Source organism: Erithacus rubecula (genome assembly GCF_903797595.1).
Source record: "Erithacus rubecula genome assembly, chromosome: 3".
Lineage (NCBI taxonomy): Eukaryota > Metazoa > Chordata > Aves > Passeriformes > Muscicapidae > Erithacus > Erithacus rubecula.
Window position 1 is genome coordinate 89775646 of NC_136689.1, and position 21740 is coordinate 89797385.

Sequence of the window (21740 nt, forward strand, 5' to 3'; positions counted from 1 at the left end):
AATTTCTAGAGATGGAGCTATGGCTCAGTATTAATTCAATTAGTTTCATATAAACCACCCTGACCTTTAAAATTACTTTGTACAGAAACATTTTCTGAAAGGAGTAGCACTGCAGTAAGATAAGCTCAGTAGATTTGCCCTTGAGCTTGTTATATTCTACTAGTCAAGAAATCTTTGCTTTTCTCCTTGCTGAGATGTGTTGCATGTACTCTGACATTTCATCAAGATTTCAGTATTTTCTTTTAATTAATAATTCTGCACTTGCATCTTTCAAGTAATGTAGAATTCTTGGTAATAAACATTCCTGCATAGAAACAACCAAAGCATTCATTATGAAGATTGAAAAATCAGACACATAAATTAAACTGAGTGCTTCTTATAACCATTAAACCAAATGTTTAATTCCACATCCTGAATTAGTATCCTGCAAGGAATTCATGCTTGCAACTACCACCTGCAAAAGAAAAAAGAATTCTCCATAGCATCAGTTCTGCTTTCTATTTGCTCATAAAGAGGTTAACATCTCCTACAGTACCTGGGCTTCAAGATGGTCCAAAAGCAGGGTTCCAACTACATTACTTCACTTTTATAGTTATTTTACTTAAAAACTAAGTGCTGAACAGAAAGCTGCTGCAGGACAGCTAGCAAAAACATATCTCTAAGTCACCACAACCTGCTTGCTTGTCATTGCTTATTACCTTCAGCTAGTAAATGCTGACCCAAAAATTACTTTGTCCATGACCTAATCTTCCATACAGTAAGAATAAAAAGCTCTTAAACTTGGCAAACATGCAGGGGTGGACAGCTATTCAAGATAGCTACTTCTTTAACAGCTACCATATATATCAGGTGCCCTGGGCAAGAGCATCATTAAAGCAACTTAGAGGAAATGTACTCCTGAATGGGTGTTCAAGCCAGACAAAATGGGGCTTAGGGTGAGTTGCTTTAGCAAAGGGTGCTCCTGCTCATGGCAGGAACTTGGAACTAGTGAATTTTTAAAGGTCCCTTCCAACCTAAACCATTTGATGATTTTATGAAAAGAAGTGTTGCACCTGCCTGCCCTAGAGCTTCCCAGGACTGAGAACCAAAACAACTTCTGCATCTCTCCTTTGTCCAACAACCTGAACAGCTAACCAAAAGGACAAGCAGCCATCCAGACAAAACACAGCAAGTCATCTTTCCACCACTGTCAGAGCCTTTGTGGGCTCTCTTGTGTGCTGATGCATTGCTAGTGGTGACATTTGACAGGGGAAATGCTACAGGGAGTAGCATTATCACATTGAGTTTACCCTGGACAGGCAAGTGGACTCTACGCTCAGAATTGTGATGGGAAGTTTTACTCTTGAAAACCCAGGCACACTTGAACTGTTATTATTTTCTCAGAGAAAATACTGCTTCAGACACCTCTCCAGCATGCACAATAAATCTTTATACCCCTCAGACACTTCGAAATATACTCTATGAACTAACACATTAAAAACCCTCTCAACTTCTTGAATTTTAAGTCGTGTCTGCACTATATCAAGATATCTTCCTATTGAAAACAGGAAATAACTTGACAGGCAACTATTCTAAGACCCTGTATGAGAAACTGAAATACTTGAGTAGAGTATTTGAGTTTCTTCTCTAAAATAAACTGATAGAAAATGTCAATCTTTATTTACCCAAGAGAGGATAGTAAAACTCAAAAGCTGACCTATGAAGTGATAACATTACAGTATGATATGATTTAAATCATGCTGCTTGGTCAGATGGTCATGAGGCAGCACATGAGCCTAGGAGAGACAGAAGCACATGAAAGGAGTGGAAGATGCTTACCCTGTAAGGAAGGCTGCTCACCCACAAGCATGGAATTAAGTGCTTGTTGTAGAGATACAAACTTCCCAGGAGTATCTAAGTACCATGGCATTGGAAATGACTCACAACTAAACTGTACCAGATAAAATGAGGTTCTCATCACCTTTGAGTGAAACCAACCTGACTTTTCTATTACTTTATTCTTCTCTCTTATTTTCTTCTTTTAGATTTCTTTAATATCTGCATACTTGAAGATTCTTTCAGCTCTTTAAGCACTTTTGGTTTCAGGTTAGTATTCCAGTCCTGCCACTACTGACCTTAAGAATTCACAGTAACTTGATCTAACATGAGATAAAATCTCACTGCAGAGATGCATCCACTACTTTGTAAGGGAGCCTTAGTTGACCTGAATAACATCCAAAGAAAGTGTGTTTACCTCTAAGTTCTCCTCTAGTATAACAGAAAGATGTGTTGAGAAGAAGTCTTATAGATTTATGAATAAGGCTGTGTGATACTGCTGTCAATGATAGCAGTGATGAGGCTTGATGATTTGGGAGCTGTCTTCTAGCCTTTTGGCACTATGTATGCTTGATTTTATTTATTTATTTATTTTGAAGTTCCTATTCTGGTAACCCAGCTCATCCTAACCTTGACAAATTACAGAAAAGCCTAATGGTACTCTGTAGCTGCCTGCCCTAACACAGACTTGATCTCCCCTCTTCCTGTGAGGAACTATTCTTTATCCCTGCAATATGAAGTATTAGAGTTGCAGAGCAAAAAACTGGTAAGCCTCATGAGCTTCTATGAAGCACTTTTTGTGAGACAGACTCATGCTTGTGCTATTTTCAGTAGGCTCTCCAGATTTCAGAGTAAACAAGATTTCCCCAGACAACACAGATTCAAGTACCTGATGCCAAATTGTTCATCTGAGATGCTAGAAAAATCAAAAAGCAGCAGAAAGGACCACTCAACCTATACAAAAAATTCCTCAGCCATTTTAGAAGGTCAACTTGCCAGATACTAATTAAATTGCAACACATCATGGCTGCAGAGAGATGTGTGCTACAGAAATAACATCACAGGTTATGCTCATGCTGCTTGCTGTTGTGCCTTTGCCAAGCTTCAGAGGGGGAGATTTTGGCAAGAACTAGAGTAAAGGAGGTCCTGCTGATCTACCATGGGAAATGACAAGAAGGTTCTTATAAGTAGAGGCTGTGGGAAGATGATTCTATATCTGTTTGTGCTGAACATCAACATCATGACTCCATGTCTCTGCTGGCAAAAGGGATCCTGTGAGTGCCCCCTGACCCAACCTGTGTCAAAGGGCTTTGCTCTCATAACCTGCTAACTCTGCCTGGAGCAGGTAATGAGCTCTTGGGTGACTCAGCTGCGGGCTGAATGGGCAAGCAAACGCAGGGAGGGACAGTCACCTCTCCACCAAGTGGTGGATGGGAGTCCACCAGCAGGCTGTGACAGCCTGTGACAGCTAGCTGCTGCCTGCTGAGACACCTGTGCTGGCTGCCTGGGCATTCAGATTCTTGCCATCAGACTGGCAAATGGTTGGAGTGATCAGCCAGGGCTGGCACTATCCACTGACTGCACAGATGCACGTTCAAGACCTTTCTGTCCACCACAAACTTAGTAGTAACTTCCTTTTAAAATCCCTGCAGGGAAATTCAGCCCTGAGATCAGTGTTTCAGTGAGTGTTTTGTTACTGAACTCTCCTTTCATGGCTTTTGCATGACACAAGAAGTAAACCAATGGAAAATCAGTAAGACTGACTGCCACAAAGGATGTAAGTGCCTTCTTGTTTGCAGCTGGGAGCAAGTTAATTTTCTTCCTAGTGTCTGGTACAGTGCTGTGTTTTGGATTTAGCATGAGAATAGTGTCGATAACATGCTGGTGCTTTTAAATGTTGCTGAGCAGTGTTTACACTAAATCAAGGACTTTTCAGATTCTCATGCAGCCCAGCCAACAAGGAGAGTGGGGGTGCACAAGAAGCTGTGAGGGGACACAGCCAGGAGAGCTGACCCCAGCTGACCAGAGGACATTTCATACCATGGAGTGGCATCATATTCAGCTTACAAAGCTGGGGGTGGTGGCTGCTCCTCAGAGACTGGCTGGGCATCAGTCAGTAGGTGCTGAACAACTGCACCATGTATCATCATTTGCTTTGTACATTTTTTTCATCATTATTACTATATCCCCTTACTTTTCTGCTCTATTAAACTGTGTTTTATTTTCTAAAACCAATAATTTTGCTTTTTTTCTGATTCTCTCACACTGTGGGGGAGGTGAGTGTAATGTTCAGCTGCCTGCCAGATTAAACCATCACAACTACACACCCTCCTCTCCACCTCCAACACAAATCTGGGTCTGCTAAGGCACCAATATTACAGGAACACAAGTGCCTGGTACAGGTATCACCATCCAAACGGAATACCCAGCAGCTGCATTCCACAGTTCTTCCTGTTGCAGAAAGCAATCTCCAATTTTCTTTTCCTTAAACAAGCATCCAGTGCTGTTAAGCAGCTTATCACATTCTTCATTTACTTCATATTGTGCCAGTAATGTACCCTAGATTATGAAAAACAGCTCTGAACTCTAAGAAATCTCAGTTGGTTTAAGAAAAACAAACTATCTATAAATTATCCATCACCTCCTTCCAGTTAGAGACCCAAGAAAAGACAGTAAAAGCCAGGTTTCTTTAAGAGTGGAAACATATAACCCCTCATGCAAACCCTCATGTACTCTGCAGTCAATGCATGTAACAAGTATTGAATAAACATGTGCAAGGGCAGTGAGGATGCTGCAAAACTATATATAGAGGGAACCAGGAAAAGATAGGTAATAAATATTCACTATTAAAATTAATGTATTCATAATTCAAATGAGGGTAACACATAAATTGCAAATAAACAAGACATTTGCAAAATGATCATACTGATTCCCTTTGTGTGGCACTTTCTCAGCTACAGCACTGCAAGTGTAGGGAAAGGCTTCAGGAGGACTCTGGCACTGTGTTTTGCTCCTCCTGGCCATATTTCCATAAACTGTCCAAGTTCAGGGTGAGTCAGAAATATGACTGGACTCCCACTGAAGTAGATTTGCTCACATGCCTGTGAGCCTTTTCAGAAGCCAAGAACACTCTCACATACCATAATGCCAGTTCCCAGCTTCCCACAGAGTGATGTATTTACTGCACATCAAAGGCCCATTTCTGCCAGTGCATACAAGAGAGAAACTCAAGTGTCACAATCAATTTAATCCAGCATTCATCCAGGCTGCTGCCTTTGCCCTCATCCCTGTCTGCTTGTTTCTGCCACTCAGGATTTGTTTTGTGGACTCAACTAGGGGACTAGCTGCTCTGTAAACTAACCTGAGAAAGAAATCCTCTGTGAAAAGCTGAGTTGTCAGTTGAATCAATTCCCACACCCCGTTTGTTGTGAGGCTGTGGGCAGGAAAGTGTGAACTGTGTACAGGAGAAAGTAGAAAAGCCCATTTCAGAAAAAAAAAAAAAAAAAAAAAAAAGAAAAGATTTTTGCTGGATTAAGTCAGTCACAGAGCAGGAGCTTTATTTATAGTGCAGGAGAACATATAAAGTCCAACAGTAAATGGAGTTTTATTGCAGTAGGTGTTCAGTCTTTCATCCAAAAAGCTGAGTCTCTTTGCCTGAGACAATTCTGTTGCAGGCAAATAGAGAGCAGCAGGAATCAAATGTGGCAGTAAGTCAGGGCATACCAGAGAACCTGTGCTTTGGTTTTCCTCCTACAGTATCAGTGCACATGTTCCTGAGTGTGCACCATGATCTTCCCCTGACAGGGAAAGCAACTGAAGAGGTTTCTGTTCTTGTAATTCAAACTTGCTGCTGATGGGAAGGGGGGCAGGGGTTGGGGGTGGGTCAGGGGAGAAAAGCTTACAGGTTGTGCTTTATGAGTTTGGGGTGATTTTTTGTTTATTTGTTTGCTTCAATAATTTCATTTTTGGTGAGTGCCATTTCTTTCTTTTCTCTGAAAACACTGAGGTCCATACACTCCCTGTCCTTCAGAACACACAAGATCATGAGCTTTCACTTAATACAGGATTCATTAGGCAAATCTTGGATAATGGCTAGCCAGGAATAACATACACTACCAGTCTACAAGTGTTCTGATATTTCTGCAAATTTTCTTCTCTACTCTATAGGTGAAATCTATTGTTCATTAAAGAACTGTAATATATTGCTCATGAGATTTTTTTCTTTAAACTTTCCTCCATTGAAATCACAGAACAATTTCTGTGGTTCAAATTAGATGAAAAACGGCTAACACTCAATATTCATCACAGGCTGTTCTTTCCTATTAGCCACTAGTATTTTTTCAAACACAATTTACCATCCAAGTGTTTCATTGTTACACCGAAATGCTTTAAAGAAGAGTTATAGGCAAACTTCTGCAATACAACCTATAATTCCTTTACATGTTTCAAAGAACTTCCTACCATACCTCTTCATAAAACAAATAACCTCTACTTTGCTCTAGAAACAATACTTATCCTGGATGTATGCTTGTTACAACCTGTAGTAATAAAGTCACATTGCTAAAAGAGGTACTTTAAGAAAGATGGGTACATGGATCATTAGTAAAAGAAAAGCTATTTCTCTCTTAAAATTTGACTCTATTGAGCTCTACTTAGTATTCCAGAGGCCAAAATAACATTCAAATAGCTAAAAAAGACTTTAGAAAATAACTGTTAAACATGATCTAACAAAGACGCTCTGCTATCTTTGGTGGGGAATTGAGCATTATTTAGTATTTCTTACTTCTGCAAAGTACTAATGCACTAATGAAAGAATAAAGGACAACTAGAAACATTGTGCAAATTAAAATCAGATAGTATCCACCTACAGGATTACACATACCAAGACATATGATATTCAGCTCAGTAAAAGAGGGTGCATTATTTAAAGTTAGTTCCAAAATGAATGCATCAGTTGAATATGTGTCATGTTCATCATAGATACACTGAACAATTTAGCCAAACCATACTATTTTATTATATTAATTCTTGATTGAGTCTGAGCTCTGAAAAACAGGCCATTGTTTTTCCTTTCACTGAGAAGAGCAAGTCATTTTCTGCATAAAGATTTTTCATTCCATCTTAGTTGCACACAACTTTTATCTAATGACTTATTAGCATCGAGACAGCTCTAATTAAATGTAGACAACTAAGACAGCTGTAGATTAAGGAAGCATCAGTTTACTGTAGGGCAGCTCAGGGACACCAAAACTCTCAGATGTGTAATGTTCCAGCAAACTCATCCTATGCTGGACTACTCAATTGCTCCCAGTGTTCTTCACAACTCATTTAACAGACTGGCAAATTCTGGTAGGACTGACAAGTCTTTCATATTATGGGCTCCCAGGCTGCTGTTAAAAGCTGGATGAGAAGCTGACCCTAAGATGAAGTTAATAAGTGTTAACTGCAGAGTTTGGTATTTAGGAAGTCCTAATTCCCACAACAGAAAATACTAGAAATAACATGTAAGAGTCTATTTTCCAGTGAGGCATTTCATGAGCTCATTTGTGACATTTCATTTTGTCTTTTCTGTGTTGTTTATACATATCTAAATGTCTACTCTGTCAGGGAAATCCTCCCAGACACAGCCACTCTGCTTGAGAATAGGTGGGCAGGCTCTGAAATAGTGCCTGTTTGTTCTTTCTGTCACCAGAAATGGAGGTTTCAGATCCCTTTGCTGCCAGCCTAAGTGTTCCAACTTTTCTGTATTCAGCTTTCAATCCACACCTAAAAACCAACAGCTCACAAACATTTTATTACCCATACATCCACCTCACTCCCAGTCATTCATGTAGCTTCAGTGACACACAACCATAGCCAAATGTGAATCCAGATCCAGTTTTCCCCTACACTGTTCAAATACAGCTTCAAGGAAAGCTGGTAAATACAACATGAGGCTGTATAGTTTACCAAAATATTGATCATAAATAGGCTTGTTGAAGAAAACAAGAACAAAGAATAGATGGAGAAAATGGGGGTTTACAAAACCCTGTTTTGCAAATGGGAACAGCTTCCCCCAAATGGCAATCCAAGCTCAGTGCGTCTCCTTCATGACCAAAATCTCTTCCAAAACATCTTGACAGCTAGCTGGAGCAAGGCTGGGCTTAGAATAGGCAAGTTTTCTCTGGTGGTATCCCAACAACACAATTAGCCTCATCCTATATTCCAAATACTTCTTGCTCTAGGAGATTAGGCTCCCAAACAAGAACAATATCAAGCTGTAATTCAAGGTTTCATCTTTGAGGTTTACATAACACACAGCCAGGTGCATCTAATCAAAAGGCTAAGATCTGCTTAAGGATTTCCAATGACCAAGCAAGGCCGTGTCTTGGACTAATGCCACTTTGGAAGTAATATCTAAATATCTATTTCTCATTTAAGAATTAGGTTCCTAATTATAGTTCATAAAACCATATGCTTCTCTTTCTAGTAAAATCTCTCAGCAACATATCTGTGTCCTGCACTGACCAGCTCATAAAGCATTCACTATGCCCCTCTTTCAGAGGGTTCCTTATTTCCACTCAAATACTTGTGTGACACTTAAAAGCTGCCACAAATCAGGTTATATTTATCAAGAGAGTACCTGAACTCTGTAGGATTTTCCCATAGCTAAAATAAATAATTTGGAAAATGCTCTCTTTGAAGTTACTAATTCCACACAGAAGATACATTCTTAAAGTGCTTTTAGTTGCAAAAAACTCAGTGAGAACACTAGCTCAGTAAAAATACCTGTATCACTCAGCTTTTTGGAGCAGTGTCTTTGTGTCAATGCTACAGTTCAACAAGGCCAAGTGCTAAATCCTCCACCTGGGTTGGAGCAATCCTAAGCACCAACAGGCTGGGCAGAGATTGGAGTGAGAGCAGCCCTGAAGAGAAGGATTTGGGGGTGTTTGTGGATGGGAGGCTCAACAAGACCTGACAATGAGCACTCACATCCCAGAAAACCAAGTGTATCCTGGGCCAGCAGGGTGAGGGAGGGGATTCTGCCCCTCTGCTCCTATCTTGTGAGATCCCACCTGGAGTGCTGTGTTCCAGCTCTGAGGCCCCCAAATTAAGGACATGGACCTGCTGCAATGAGTCCAGATGAGGATGATCAGAGGGCTGGAGCACCTCTCCTACGAAGGCTGAAGGAGCTGAGGCTGTTCAGCCTGGAGAAGAGAAGGCTCCAGGGAGACTTTACAACAGTACCTGAAGGGGACCTACAAACAGGCAGGACTTTTTACAACGGCATGTAATGATAGAAAAAAGGAGAAATGGTTTCAGCTGAAAGAGGGTGGATTGTGGTAAGAATATTAGGAAGAAATTCTTTCTGAAGGTAATGAGGCACTGGAACAGGTTGCCCAGAGAAGTTGTGGATGTCCCATCCCTGGAAGTGTCCTAGGCCAAATTGGATTGTGCTCTGAGCAACCTGGTCTAATGGAAGATGTCCCTGTCTATAAAACATGATCTTTCATGTCTCTTCCAACCAAAACTATTCTGTGAATTCATCTATTTATCTCTATATTTTTACAGCAGCAACCAAGATCATTTGCAGTCAGGACACAAAAAGCAGCTCCCAAATACGGATTACAGTTTTTAATAAATGGATTCTTTAGCGCTGACTAAGATTACTGTCTCATGTTTATTTGATGCTTCATTCTCTTCAGAAATTAGATGCTGATGAGAATCTGGGTCACAAAGGTATTTGAATCTCTGTACAAGATGAGGGTGAATGAAGAAATATAAACATTTCTGACTATAAGTACAGTTAGCACCTAATGCATTTTTAAGAGAATGTAAGCAGCATCACATTTTCATTATTTTAATAAGGCCAGAGTGAAAGATAACAGCAGAGTGATATGATGCTTTCATATAACCATGGTGATATGAGACAAAGAGAGGAGCTATTTTTTACATTTCCAGTATTACTATCCTTAACAGGCTGCAAGAAAAAAATTAAAGGCAGAGTGTGGTGTGACAAAATGGGCTGTTAGCTTAGTTTTCTATATATGAAGCCAACATGGAAAAACTAACTTACAGGTACAGTGTTCAGATGCCACCTATTTTACTGGTATGTCTCTCCCCTAGGAGCTAGGGCTCAAAATGATTAGTGAATGTTGGCCACAGAAAGCTTCTGGAACATGATAATACCAGTGATGAACTAGATGATGTAATCAACACCACAAGCCTCACAGGGATTTGTGATGCTCAGATGAATATTGTATCAAATCAGCTCTCAGTGAAACAGGAGATTTGGAAGGGAGGGAGAGCCTATTTTAAGCTGGTATTTGCAATGAAGGTGTGCTTTTGTTTTATAGACAGATGAGACCAACAGATAGCTGCTGGAGATAGCAGCAGTCCTGCTGCTTCTTCTGTGCTGTCTGACTGTGCAGAATGTTTATTCAGGGAGCTGAATCAGCAAGCCTTCTACAAAAAACTGCCATCAGTTTTTCTGCCATTTTAGCTTCTGGTGAAAGCACATGGCCAAGGAATCAGATAGGAAGGTAGAACAGAAGGCTCATTCCTTGCAGGAGTGACCACCTATTAGACTGACTAATTTGTAACAGAGAAGCACTTCCTAAAGTTCCACTCCACAGTAAAGTTTCCCAACAGACTGAGTTGGGTGGAGGGCAATTTGAGATAGACAACAGTTATATTTGCAATCATGTGGGTTCACATCTTGTAAGGATGATGATATGGCACAGAGCCATCTTTATAATAAAGTCACACATAAATCACCTTCTGTTCATGGTCAGTAACACAACTTTCAGGCAGAAATATTTTTTGTCACGGGTGAAAGGAATCCAAGCAGAAGGAAGACAAAGGCAGAAAGCAGCATGTTGTCAAGGGATAGTGAGATCCAATTCATTACCTCAGCTGAACTTCTGTGAAACAGAGCCCAGTGGAAGAGGTGTTTACTGCACTAGCAGTGTGTGCAAGGGAAGGGCCCTTGAACAGGCACAAGGAAAGAAGTGAAGAAAGGGGAAAAGCTTTTCTTCTGCTGAACAGCAAGATGCAGCTCAGGCAAAATCTTCCAAGCTGACATTTATTTCTCCTAGAAGCTAATTCGTAACTTCAGTTTCCTGATACCAGGAATTTGCTAAATGACACTCTGAAAAGTGTCTTTCCTTGTTACCTGTGTAATTAACCACATGAGCTGTGGAATGTGTCTTACCATACAAGTGTCCAGATCCTCCAAACGTTCTATCTCTGTCAACTCCTCAACTGTGATCATGGAGCGTTTAGTGGGTTTTTCTTCAGCTAGCTCAATCTCCAGTGATTCTTGCTGAGGAAGTGGTTTGCCACGTCTGGTCAAATGGTCAGCCTGGAGATAAAGACAGGAACACACCAGTCAAACTTGAAAAAGACAAGGAGAACCCAACCAGAAAGTTTACAGCATTTCAGTGATCAGAAATCCTGGAAGACCAAGTGAAAAAGTAAAGCTGAGTTATGTTGGTTAGTCCTCACACTGGGTTTGTCTTATACAGAAAATAAAAGTGTGGAAGGGAAGCTTCTTCTTGAACCATATTTTTTTTTAATTAACAAAGACATGTACAATATCAGCCAATATAATTTTCATAATTATTCAGTTGTCAAAATGTTATAATCTGCTGTTCACAAAAACAACACAGTTTTAAATACCTCAGTTCTATTTCACTGAAGAAATAGATAGGGGAAAGCTGTAACAACACTAAAGTCTGTTTTTAGACCTTCAGAGCAAAAAATGCTACTAGGACCACAGAGGATGTTATATCAACCTCCCTGGATTGTATTTGGAATGGAGTGGGCTCATGATGTCATGAAAATTATGAAATATTTTCTGGTCCTTTTGATAACTGAAGAGAATACTAAACAAACATCTGCTAAAAGCAAATATTTGAACATCAGCTGTCCCAAATCAGTTGGTCACAGAAGTCTTCAAAGAGGCAGCTAGGGAGAGCTGTAGTCCACTGCTTCACATCAGCACAGCTTGGGACAACCAGTAGACTGCTGTTTTGTTAACCACCAAAGAAGGCAAGCAGATGACCTGAGTCAATTATAGCTCATTTAGTCTGGTCTTTCCTAAGTAAAGGCAACTGGAGAGCTGCTAGGAATTTATCTTCAAGCACACTAAAATATCAATAATAATAATTAACACTAATCATCATCTCATTAGGTTTGAGGTCTTGTCAAACAAGGTTTATTTTTCAAAGTTGCCTCAAACACTGCTATGCCAATGCAACAAACACAGACATTTGTGGGTGCTTGAATTAGTAGAACATGACACTCCAAGGAGCTGGCTGAGAACTGCATCAGTGCATTTAATCTTTGTGTACTAAGAACTAGCTGTCAGCTCTCAGATTGCAGCTGTCAGCTGAAGATTAACAGTGCCAAATTAGACAGGAGTTTCTCTAGCAGTGTTTTTTAGATCAGTGCTTATCAAGGTTTTCATCAGGGCTATACTATCTCAAAGAACCTGTAGCTAACAGAATTATGGCAGAGTTAAATCGTGAGAGGGACATGTTAGTTACGTAGACCAAAATGGATCACAAAGCAAACCCAAAATGCACAATCATTCATTAGAAACCAAGAGTGCTGCCAAGTAGCCAATTTCACAATCCTGAAAAGCAACAAGTGTCCAAAAGCCTTCAGGGGGAGGAAAGTCTAGCAAACCTTGTCTTAAAAATGAGCTACCACTGAAACTCTGACAAAATGAAGGAATTCTAATATTCTTGGCTATGTAAATACAAGGAATAAGGAATATGAGGAGAAAAACCATTTCACTCCTGTGTACTGTGCTGGTTAAAACACTGAAATTGTCTGTCTGGTTCTGGAAACCACAATTTTAAAAGCAACTTCTTAAACAGCTGGAAAAATTGCAGAGTATTTTGAGTGAAGTGACTCAAAGGCTGGAGAAAATGACGTACTGTGCAGGAGCCAGGGTATGTCCAGGTTGTGCAATGCCACTGGACAGAAACAGCCCAGTCATTGCAGCTGAGCCTCCTCCAGGACAAACTGGAGCTCCTTCATGTGGTCTCTGCCACAGCAGGCTGTTGCTGCTGCATAGCTCCAGAGACCAGAGGTTGTACCTTTACACAATGCTGCTCTGTATTACAAAGATGCATGCTCAAATAACTCAGTCTTCCATTAAAAAAGGGGGGTGGTGGTGCAGAAAAAGTGATATGTTTTATGTGTGTGAGGACTTTCAAAGAGAGGAAATAAGGAGAAATATATATAGTTCCCCTATCTTGGAGAGAAAATCTTCTGAAAAAATTCATGACTGCAAGTTGAAGCCAGTGAAATTTCAATTAGAAATGAAGAGCAACTTTAATCAGAACAACCACCCACTAAGTTCTTTAAAAACAGAGCACTGGATTGTCCTTAAAAAGTCCCCTTGCATTAGAATCAAAAAAGTTTTCAGTGGATCCACACTTGTTTACTTCTTCTACTCTTGAAGAGCCAAGTGTCTCTATAATAAATATCTGTGCCTCCCAACAGCTCAGGACCTTCAAGTAACAGTGCTTTCTTTCCTACATTCTTCTTTCTCTTCAAACTTGGTGCCTACACTTCTGAGGTAACCTCAAAACATAGTCATTCAGGGAACAAGGTCTCAGCAGTGCCTAAAGAATTCTATGGAATGAAATCTTACCTCTCATTTCATGAGCAACCAAGCCTTATACTCTCACCTTGATAAACACCAGGACTGTTCTTAACTAATGACTCAATGCTGCATCCTGATGGCATTTTTAGCTCTAGATCTCAACAGCTCAAAAGGTAATAGGACAAGTATATAACACAGTCTCTTCTAAGATTGCATCTTTCTTACAGCAGAAAGATGCAACCTTAGAAGAGACTGTAGAGGTAAGAGCCCCAAAATCATATTTCAAAAGATGTCAGGATGTCAATGAAAATAAGACCAATTTCAAAGCAGAGCTGTCAAAGGAGAAACCGAACAAGTTTTGAATATAATTGGCATTGCTGAGATCTGGCATATTAGATATCAACAGTAAAAAACTCACCAGTTTGTGATGGCAATGGGAAAGTGCATCCAGGATTTCATCTACAACTCGGTCAGACAGGAAAGAAGCCACTGTCAGCTTTACTTCACTGTGTGAGGATTAAAAATGAGAGAACTTCTTAATTCACGCAGGAGATTTGTGTCTTTATTACACATTCAACAGTGTGACGATTATCCACAGTGCTGTCATTTTATTTGAAGTAAAACATTAGAGGGTGTCAGGATACATGACTGCAGGTTTCAGAAATAAACTCATGAATCACACAATAAACACAGGAGCCTCTGTACCATATTTAACCTGCTTCTAACAGTTTTCCATGAGATGAAATGAAAACATCTGGGTAAGAGAACTGAATAAAAATAAGAAGTGAAACTCAGAGAGGAATACTCCACCACTAAAATCGAACAAACATGGATGTCAGACAAATGGGATTAGGACAGTGCTGCCTATATAACACTACTCCACTGAACATCTACAGTCCATTCATTACCTCAATTCCTTTTAGTGTTGATCAGCTAGTAAGGACAAGTGTACAATGCTGGTGCTTCAGCCAATGTCATCACAACTTTGTTTCCTCTTTTGCTCTATCTAGCTAACTGTATTCTGGCTAAAGAACTTCATGTCAGCCATTTTTCCACTACACAGACATACGTGGAACACCCCTAGTAACTCTGTCTCAAGGAAATGTGCACCTTGAATTGCTCCCTTGGGGTCCCATCTTTGGTGACAGCACCTGTGGAGGGCAGCTGATGTGGAGCCATCAAGCACAACTGCCTGAGCTGCAGCCCAAAGCTCCACCTCTGCTGCCTCTGCTTTCAACACCAACCCTTTCAACTGACTCGTGCCAGCAAGTAACATGATTTTAGTTTATGGTTTTTATATGTGGACTGAGCTGGTTTAACAAAGCCATTTCTGCCTGGGGCTAGCACTGCTGCTGCATTGAGCTTAGAGACAAAGGTAAGGAACTCCTTGGAAAGGCAATGCAATTCATAGGGAGCAAGAATGGTGGCCAAGACACATGGGAGGAGAATGAGAGTGAAGGAATCTCCCTCAGCTACCAACATTAATTTCAAATAATATAAGGCAGGAAAGATCACAGTGTGGCACCCTCACCTCACTGACAGTTCCAGCTCCGGCAAGTAGAAGAGGCAGTATTATTGTCTTGGGGCCAAGATTTATTTGGTAGGACTGAAGTACAGAAAACTTACTCCCTGAACCACTTTAAACACTCTGAAGGTATAGCTAAAGTCTTTAACACCTTTTCCTGCCTGTTTTGCTGCACTCTGCAAAACTAAATCCCGTTTTACTGTTTCCTTCCTCCTCAAAGATATTAGCATCTCAATGCAAAATGTCATGCTTTTCAAGCATTGGGCATAACGGAACTGAAAAGGCTTAAGTACAAGTAGACCACATTATACTGTGTAAATATATTCTCTGGTATACATTCAATATGGAAAAAAAAGCAGTAAAAGGCCAGGTAAAAGCCCCTTTTTTTAAAAAAGATAAACTAAGAGTTATTTAGAGCAATGCTTTCTGCTCCAGGTTTGTGGTTTATATTGGAATACTCAAGTTTCCAGTTTTCCAAGTACATCAGTCTGCTGTGCACAACTCCCACACAAAGTCTTAGAGTGATTGCTACAGCTATAGAAGATCAAATGTAACAGACAAAGCACTGCCACCACTCAAAGCAAATAGTTCAATTTCCTTCTGTTACATTAATCCAGTGTTACCTGAGACAATAAAGCTTTTTAAAAAAAGTATCAGTCATGAAAATGTTATTTGTGTGCCACAAACCAAATATTTTACTAAATAAAAGAATGCATGCATTAATGACTTAAGTTAACATCCCTAGAGATTCCAAACATATTAATCTAAGTTCCCCAGACCTGCAGGACAATTTCCTGCTCTTTGAATGCTGTGATATTGTTTCTTGAGAGTCACAAAAGCACTCCAAAATACTTATACTATACAAACACATATTCACACAACCCAAAACCCAAATTCCAATTTTCTTAGTCTCCTAAAGTACCTAATTTTATTGAGGATATCAATTCCAGACTGCTCCAAGAGGACATTTTTTACAAAAGTGCGTGGGATGGAAATCTTCTCAGTGCTGGCCTCAATGAGATCCTCACGGATGCGAGCCTTCTTCATTACATTTGGGCAAAGATTTTCTGCTGCATCCACCATAGACTCAAGCAGTGTCTGCAGCACAGTAAGTAAAAAATAACATTAGATACTGGGATTTACTTTAGCTGGGAAGTGACAGCATTATTCTGATATACAGCACTACAACACTTTTAGACTTGTAGTTTTTACAATTCTTCTTCCTGCTTTCCAATCCATTTTGCATCCAGCTGCAATATAAGACATTTTACAAAATATAGCTTTGAGAATCAACACACTTGTTCAGAAAATGACCCACAACTGTACTTGTTTGCCTTTTCAAATATGAAACATTTACATCTCTGTGTGTTGAACTGTCAGAACAAATTAGTTTCCCTTGTGCACCCACTGCTGCAGTGGATGCTCTGCTGCAGCTGTCTTCCCTCTAAACTGTGCCCTGAATCACCAATTTTCATCACTGCTCCAGACCTGCCAATTTGTAAGAAGCATCAGTAAATGAGGAAGGGATACTCCTGAGAACTCAGCATGCTGTAGATGGCTGGAATATACCAGCTGAATATTAAGAAGTAGCTACAAGCATGATCTGCAGTTGGCATGCAAACCTTTAATAAATGGATCTCATTTATATACATGTAAATCTACAGCAAATTTTAGGTGTAGCCAACATTTTTGATTCACACAGAATGACAGAATGGGTGAAAAGTTGGAAGGGACCACTGAAGGTCATCTAGCCCAACCTCCCTGCTCCAGGTATCCCTAGAGCACAGGGCACAGAATTATCTGCACAGTTTTAGACTATCTCCAGTGAGGGAGACTGCATACCCTCTTTGGGCAACTTGTTCCAGTGCATGGTCACCCACACAGGAAAAATCCAAAGGAGGGTAGAAAAAAAAAAAACAAAAAAACCCCCAACAAACCAGGAACAGACCAGAGACCACTTAAGTGAAATGGGCAAACTCGTCTCTGAGGGTAGATAATCAAACAGAAAAAGGTACTTTCAAATAAAAGAAGAAAAGAAACAAGATTTCCTTGGAATGGTGTACAAGTTAAGCCTAGATCTTACACAGGCATTTGTAAATTCCACAAAAATAAGAACTGCACCCCTTGAAAACTCTGCTGATTTCCTTTTTCTTCTCAATCCCGTACCACAGGTAAGTGACTGCAGATTCAATTCCATTGTATCAGACCTTTTTTCTCTTTGCACAGCCTAACCATAACTAGCAATTTCCTTATGCAGACAATGAGTAACAAAAAACCACCATTGCTGCATAAAAATTTCAACGATTCAAAGCAGTATCTTTCTGTCTGTAGCTTTTACAGTGAAAAAAACAACAAAGCAACATGAAGCAGCCACAGCATACAGGAAAGTCCAATCTTCACAACATTTGATTTAGAGTTATAAGGGACAACTGCCATTATAGCTAATAATATATCTTGTTGCTGGGTTCTCAAGATGCCCTTTAAGAACCCTTCCCACACTCCCTCCTTCAATCCTCAAGCAGATTCGGGGGCAGCATGACTGATGAAGAGACTTTCAAGCCTCTGTGGCCATATCCCCATGGGGGATGAAGAACTTAAATGTTAGAGAAAACTGAGCCAAGTAAACTACTAATGAGAGTTCGCGACATATCCATTTTTTTCCATTTATTCACTGGTGCAATTGTGCAGTTTATTGTGAAAAAATTCCCTGGCCTCTCAAGAGTTACTAATGAATTGCAATCATAAAAGTGATGTAGACTTGCTATGTTGAATTGCAATTGCAGTCTAAGCAGGTTCTTTCAAAACAGATAATTTGAAAAAAAAAAAAGCTCTGTGAAGGTATCACTGCAAAGTAGCAGGAAAAACTTTCCTGAAATTTCCAAAACCAATTTATTCAAAAAACTGAGAGAATGTGCAATTTAAAAGTCAAATGGAGTTTGGATCTTATCTTTAATTGCACAACTGAACATAATTTCTTCAATGGTAGGTTTTAGCTGTTGATTTCACATGACTTATCTACAGAAGTAATTACAGGAATCTTTCCTTGCCTGCTAATTCCATGCCAAACCTTTCACTGATGGAAAGCCATAAGTACCAATACCCACTGTGACAGGGCACACCTTTCAGTCACAGGGCTGCAAGTACAGGCACCAGGTGAAAGAAAATAACAAAGTACTAACCACAGTTAAACAATGTTAACATTCAGGAGAAAGACACAGTGAGGTAAAGGACTGAAGAATGATGATATTAAAATGAAAATTGGAACAGGTGATGGAACCATCTAGGACAAAATTTAGGAAGACTATTTTGAGCTACAAAACAATCATATTTGTTTAGGTTCCACTTGTCTTGCTTATTTTCCCTTGGGTCTTTGCTGACTAAATAAAGCATCTTTAGGTTCTGTGTGTCCACAGTGACACCAGCAGGAAAAGAAAAAGGCAAGGGTCTTGCTATAATTTCTCTTCTGGTCAACTCATTCCGATATATTGTTTTTTCTTACTCTAACTCCTTTCTTCAGCCCTCTTCCTTTTCTTGAGTTTAAAAAAAGGGGGAAAAAAAAAATCTCTTATTTACCTAAAATACGTACATTTGCTTTAACCAATTTCCAAAATTCTTTTTAGACTCACACTCTGGTTGCTATGGAAACTAAAAATCAAAACTCCTCTTACAGCACATAGGATATTTTTCCCCCAACAATTACAAAAAGAACTGCCCTTATGTGAGCTCCCTTATCCATCCTAACAAATAATAAATAGCTTATGATGTTTTGAATTGACCTAAACATCTGAGGGAAAAATGATTCTAATCCATGTCCCACACTTTCTCTTTCACACAGAACTTAAAGGGAAACCTTTCCACCGAAGTGAAAATTAATAAAAATTAGTTTTGGAGTATATGAAGAGCATTATGACTTACCAGTTTTTTGTAAGCCACTAAACTTGAACGCCACACAACTCAAAAGTAAATGTAAAAGTTAGAATGGCTGAGCTCAAGTGCTTTTTTTTGTAAATGCATAAAAGTATAGATGGAAGACATTAATTCAGGAAGACTTCAAATGCTGAAGAGGCTTTTTTTCACCCTCTCTAAGACTCTCTAAGATGAATTTATTTAAGTGTATGAGCCCAGCATGGAGGGCTGACCTGACTACTCCTGTTCCAATAATACCTCAGAAGTTCCACTGGGAAGAATCTTACGGATAAATCACTTTTATGTCTGCAGAAATCTTCACCTTATTTCATACAATGGGGAAAGGAAGAAACATACTAAAAATAGAGCACCATTTTCCTCCTCATTAACTTTTTAATTTCAAAAAAGTAATTAGTAATATGGCATTATTATTGTTCTTCATTATATTCCCACTCACTGAAGCATTTTCATTTTTCAATTGAAAGATCAAAGAATCTGAAGGTTGTAAACTGATTAAATACTGCAGAACACAGGCAAAGCAGCTTAGTCATAAACAGAAGTTGATCTGAGCTGCCTCAGAGCCATATTTTTAAATTCAACAGTTTCCATACAGATCCCAACTCCCCTTAAATTTTTTCCACCTTGTCTTCTTCCTGGACTGATATCATTGCACATGTTGTATGGATGGCTTTTCTTTGCTTGTCACACAGGAGGAGCAAACAGAACTGAAGGTGCAAGTTTCTGAGCAGGAGCTGGCTGAGCACACAGGTGAGAACACTTACAGATCAATGACTTCTATTTCAAGAATTGAGGTTTGACACACAACTTGTGAGAAGATTTCCCATAAAGCTGCCTGTACCAATTCTTTGGGTACTTTCAATACCTACAAGTAACCCAAATCAAACAGCAAAGTGGAAATCTTGCACCAGGCTCAAAAGTGACCACTGAGAAAAAAAATCTGCCATGGAGTCCATAAAAAAGCAGCTTTCACTCTACTAGGACTCCTTAACTACTGAGCACTTTTCTCCAGGGCATGAGGCTTCTTAGGGTGCTTCATAAAGGCATTGATAAATGCCTTTATAAAAGGCTGAAGGAGCAATTGATTAGTCATCCCCCTTCTATCAGATGAAAAAAAGATGATGATAAACAGTATATGCTCCTTCTGCCCACTGAAAACACTAAAGCAACTTTTAATTTTAATCCAGCTGGGAAAAAAATCCAAATAACAAGGCTCAACATTATATGAAACTAAAAATGGAAAGACAGCTAGCTTACATACAAATCTACTGAGAAGAAAAATGAAGTGCAGCACATTCACATTCAGCAATAGAAAACCTCAGATTTAGTTATTTTTGCATGTGAGAGATAGCAATGTATCTATCCACAGACCTTAAGCTGCTCATCCACAACCCTTGTGACTTCTCCAGCCATGGATTCAAGTGTCTCTTGGATTGGATTGGAGAGTGAACCATTTGCTCCTGCCCAAGAAGCTCCACCAAGGTGATACAGATTTGGTAAGAGCTGTAAGACAGGAAGAGTATCTTCAGAAAATAGGCTCATCACTGCTTGTCACAGGACAAACAGCAGGAAATGTCTTTGACTAAACCAAAGTCTTCAGAAATTAGAATTATCTTACCACTTTAAATGCTACCTATAGCTGGTCATCTGTCTTTTGTTACACATATTATTATTATTTTCACTGCCCAAAAAGAGAAAAGCTGCAAGCACACACAGAACTTCTCTCAGCATTGCCAGCTGGGAGAGACTTACTGTTTTGGAGTTCTTAGCATCCCGCATCAACCGTTCTGCACATTTGACATCCTCCTGTACAGCATCCACACCACAGTTTCTTAAAGAGTTGAGATGATCTTGCACTTTTACACATATTCTGTCAATCATCTACTTGAACAAAAGAAATACAAAAGATAAAACATCAGAACGTTGGTCAAACACAACCTTAATCCAGCCCAGGTATTAAATCAATAATAGACTGATGAGATTAGCAGTGACAATATAACAACCTGGACAGGCATGATAAGACTTTGAAAGTTTGTCAATAGTATTGAAGGAAAGAACTACATCTCATAAAGACACCCCTAAGTATTGCAAAAATAAATACAACTTTACCATCAGGAAAAACAAATGCTATGGAATATTTCCCCCACAGTAACCTCCACAGTAACAGGGTAACTGCAAATAATGAACAAGTTATCCTATTTAAGTGTTACTCTGGTTTTTGGATTAAATTTAATGCTGAAAATGTTGTTGATATACCTAAGAATGAGGTCTAAAGGTCTCTGAATTGTTAAGAAGTTTAGACAGTAAAATAAAAATCTGTCACTACCCATTCAACAAACACTAACAGCGATTTCTCCAGTCAAAGTGAAATGCAACCGCACAGGCTCCTCCATTATTCTTTCAAAATGCAAATATTCCTAGTTGCAAGGGAATTAAAACTATCAAAGCAGAAATTTCCATCAGACATTTCACAGTGGGATAAATTGAGCTTAATCTATACCCACAAGACAGCTCATTCAACATGCTGCATGTGCAGGGCAGGTGGTATATCTGCATCTTACAAGACAAACCACTAAGAATGCCTGACACACAGTCAGCTCTGATTAAGATATATGAGGCAGGGAGATATAATAGTTAAAAGTCTTTATCAGCCCACTTAGCATATATTAGAGCTGGCTAGTTGACATTTTGAAGCAACATCTGAGCACATGCACCATCATATAAAGTCTACAGTGCTAGCATCTTCTATCATTAGCAATGAGAACTGAAATAATTTCACAGCATGCTCCTTTTCAGATCCACATGACTCTATCTCTTCAAAGGGTTTTGGGTGGGTATTTTTTTTACAAGTACAAAAAACTAATTAATTATTAGACA

General features: G+C 39.4%; 1 protein-coding gene across 3 annotated transcripts in view; it reads right to left on the reverse strand.

Annotated features, from left to right (window-relative positions):
• The window catches only part of CARMIL1 (capping protein regulator and myosin 1 linker 1), a 186513-nt gene that overhangs the window by 30182 nt on the left and 134591 nt on the right, over nt 1-21740 (reverse strand). For all 3 annotated transcript variants that reach the window (XM_079301418.1, XM_079301417.1, XM_079301419.1), the window contains 5 exons: nt 20616-20744; nt 20235-20366; nt 15862-16037; nt 13833-13920; nt 11009-11158 (listed from right to left, as the gene is read on the reverse strand). In XM_079301418.1, coding sequence (XP_079157544.1) covers nt 11009-11158; nt 13833-13920; nt 15862-16037; nt 20235-20366; nt 20616-20744 — 675 coding nt within the window. The remainder of the gene's footprint in view (nt 1-11008; nt 11159-13832; nt 13921-15861; nt 16038-20234; nt 20367-20615; nt 20745-21740) is intronic.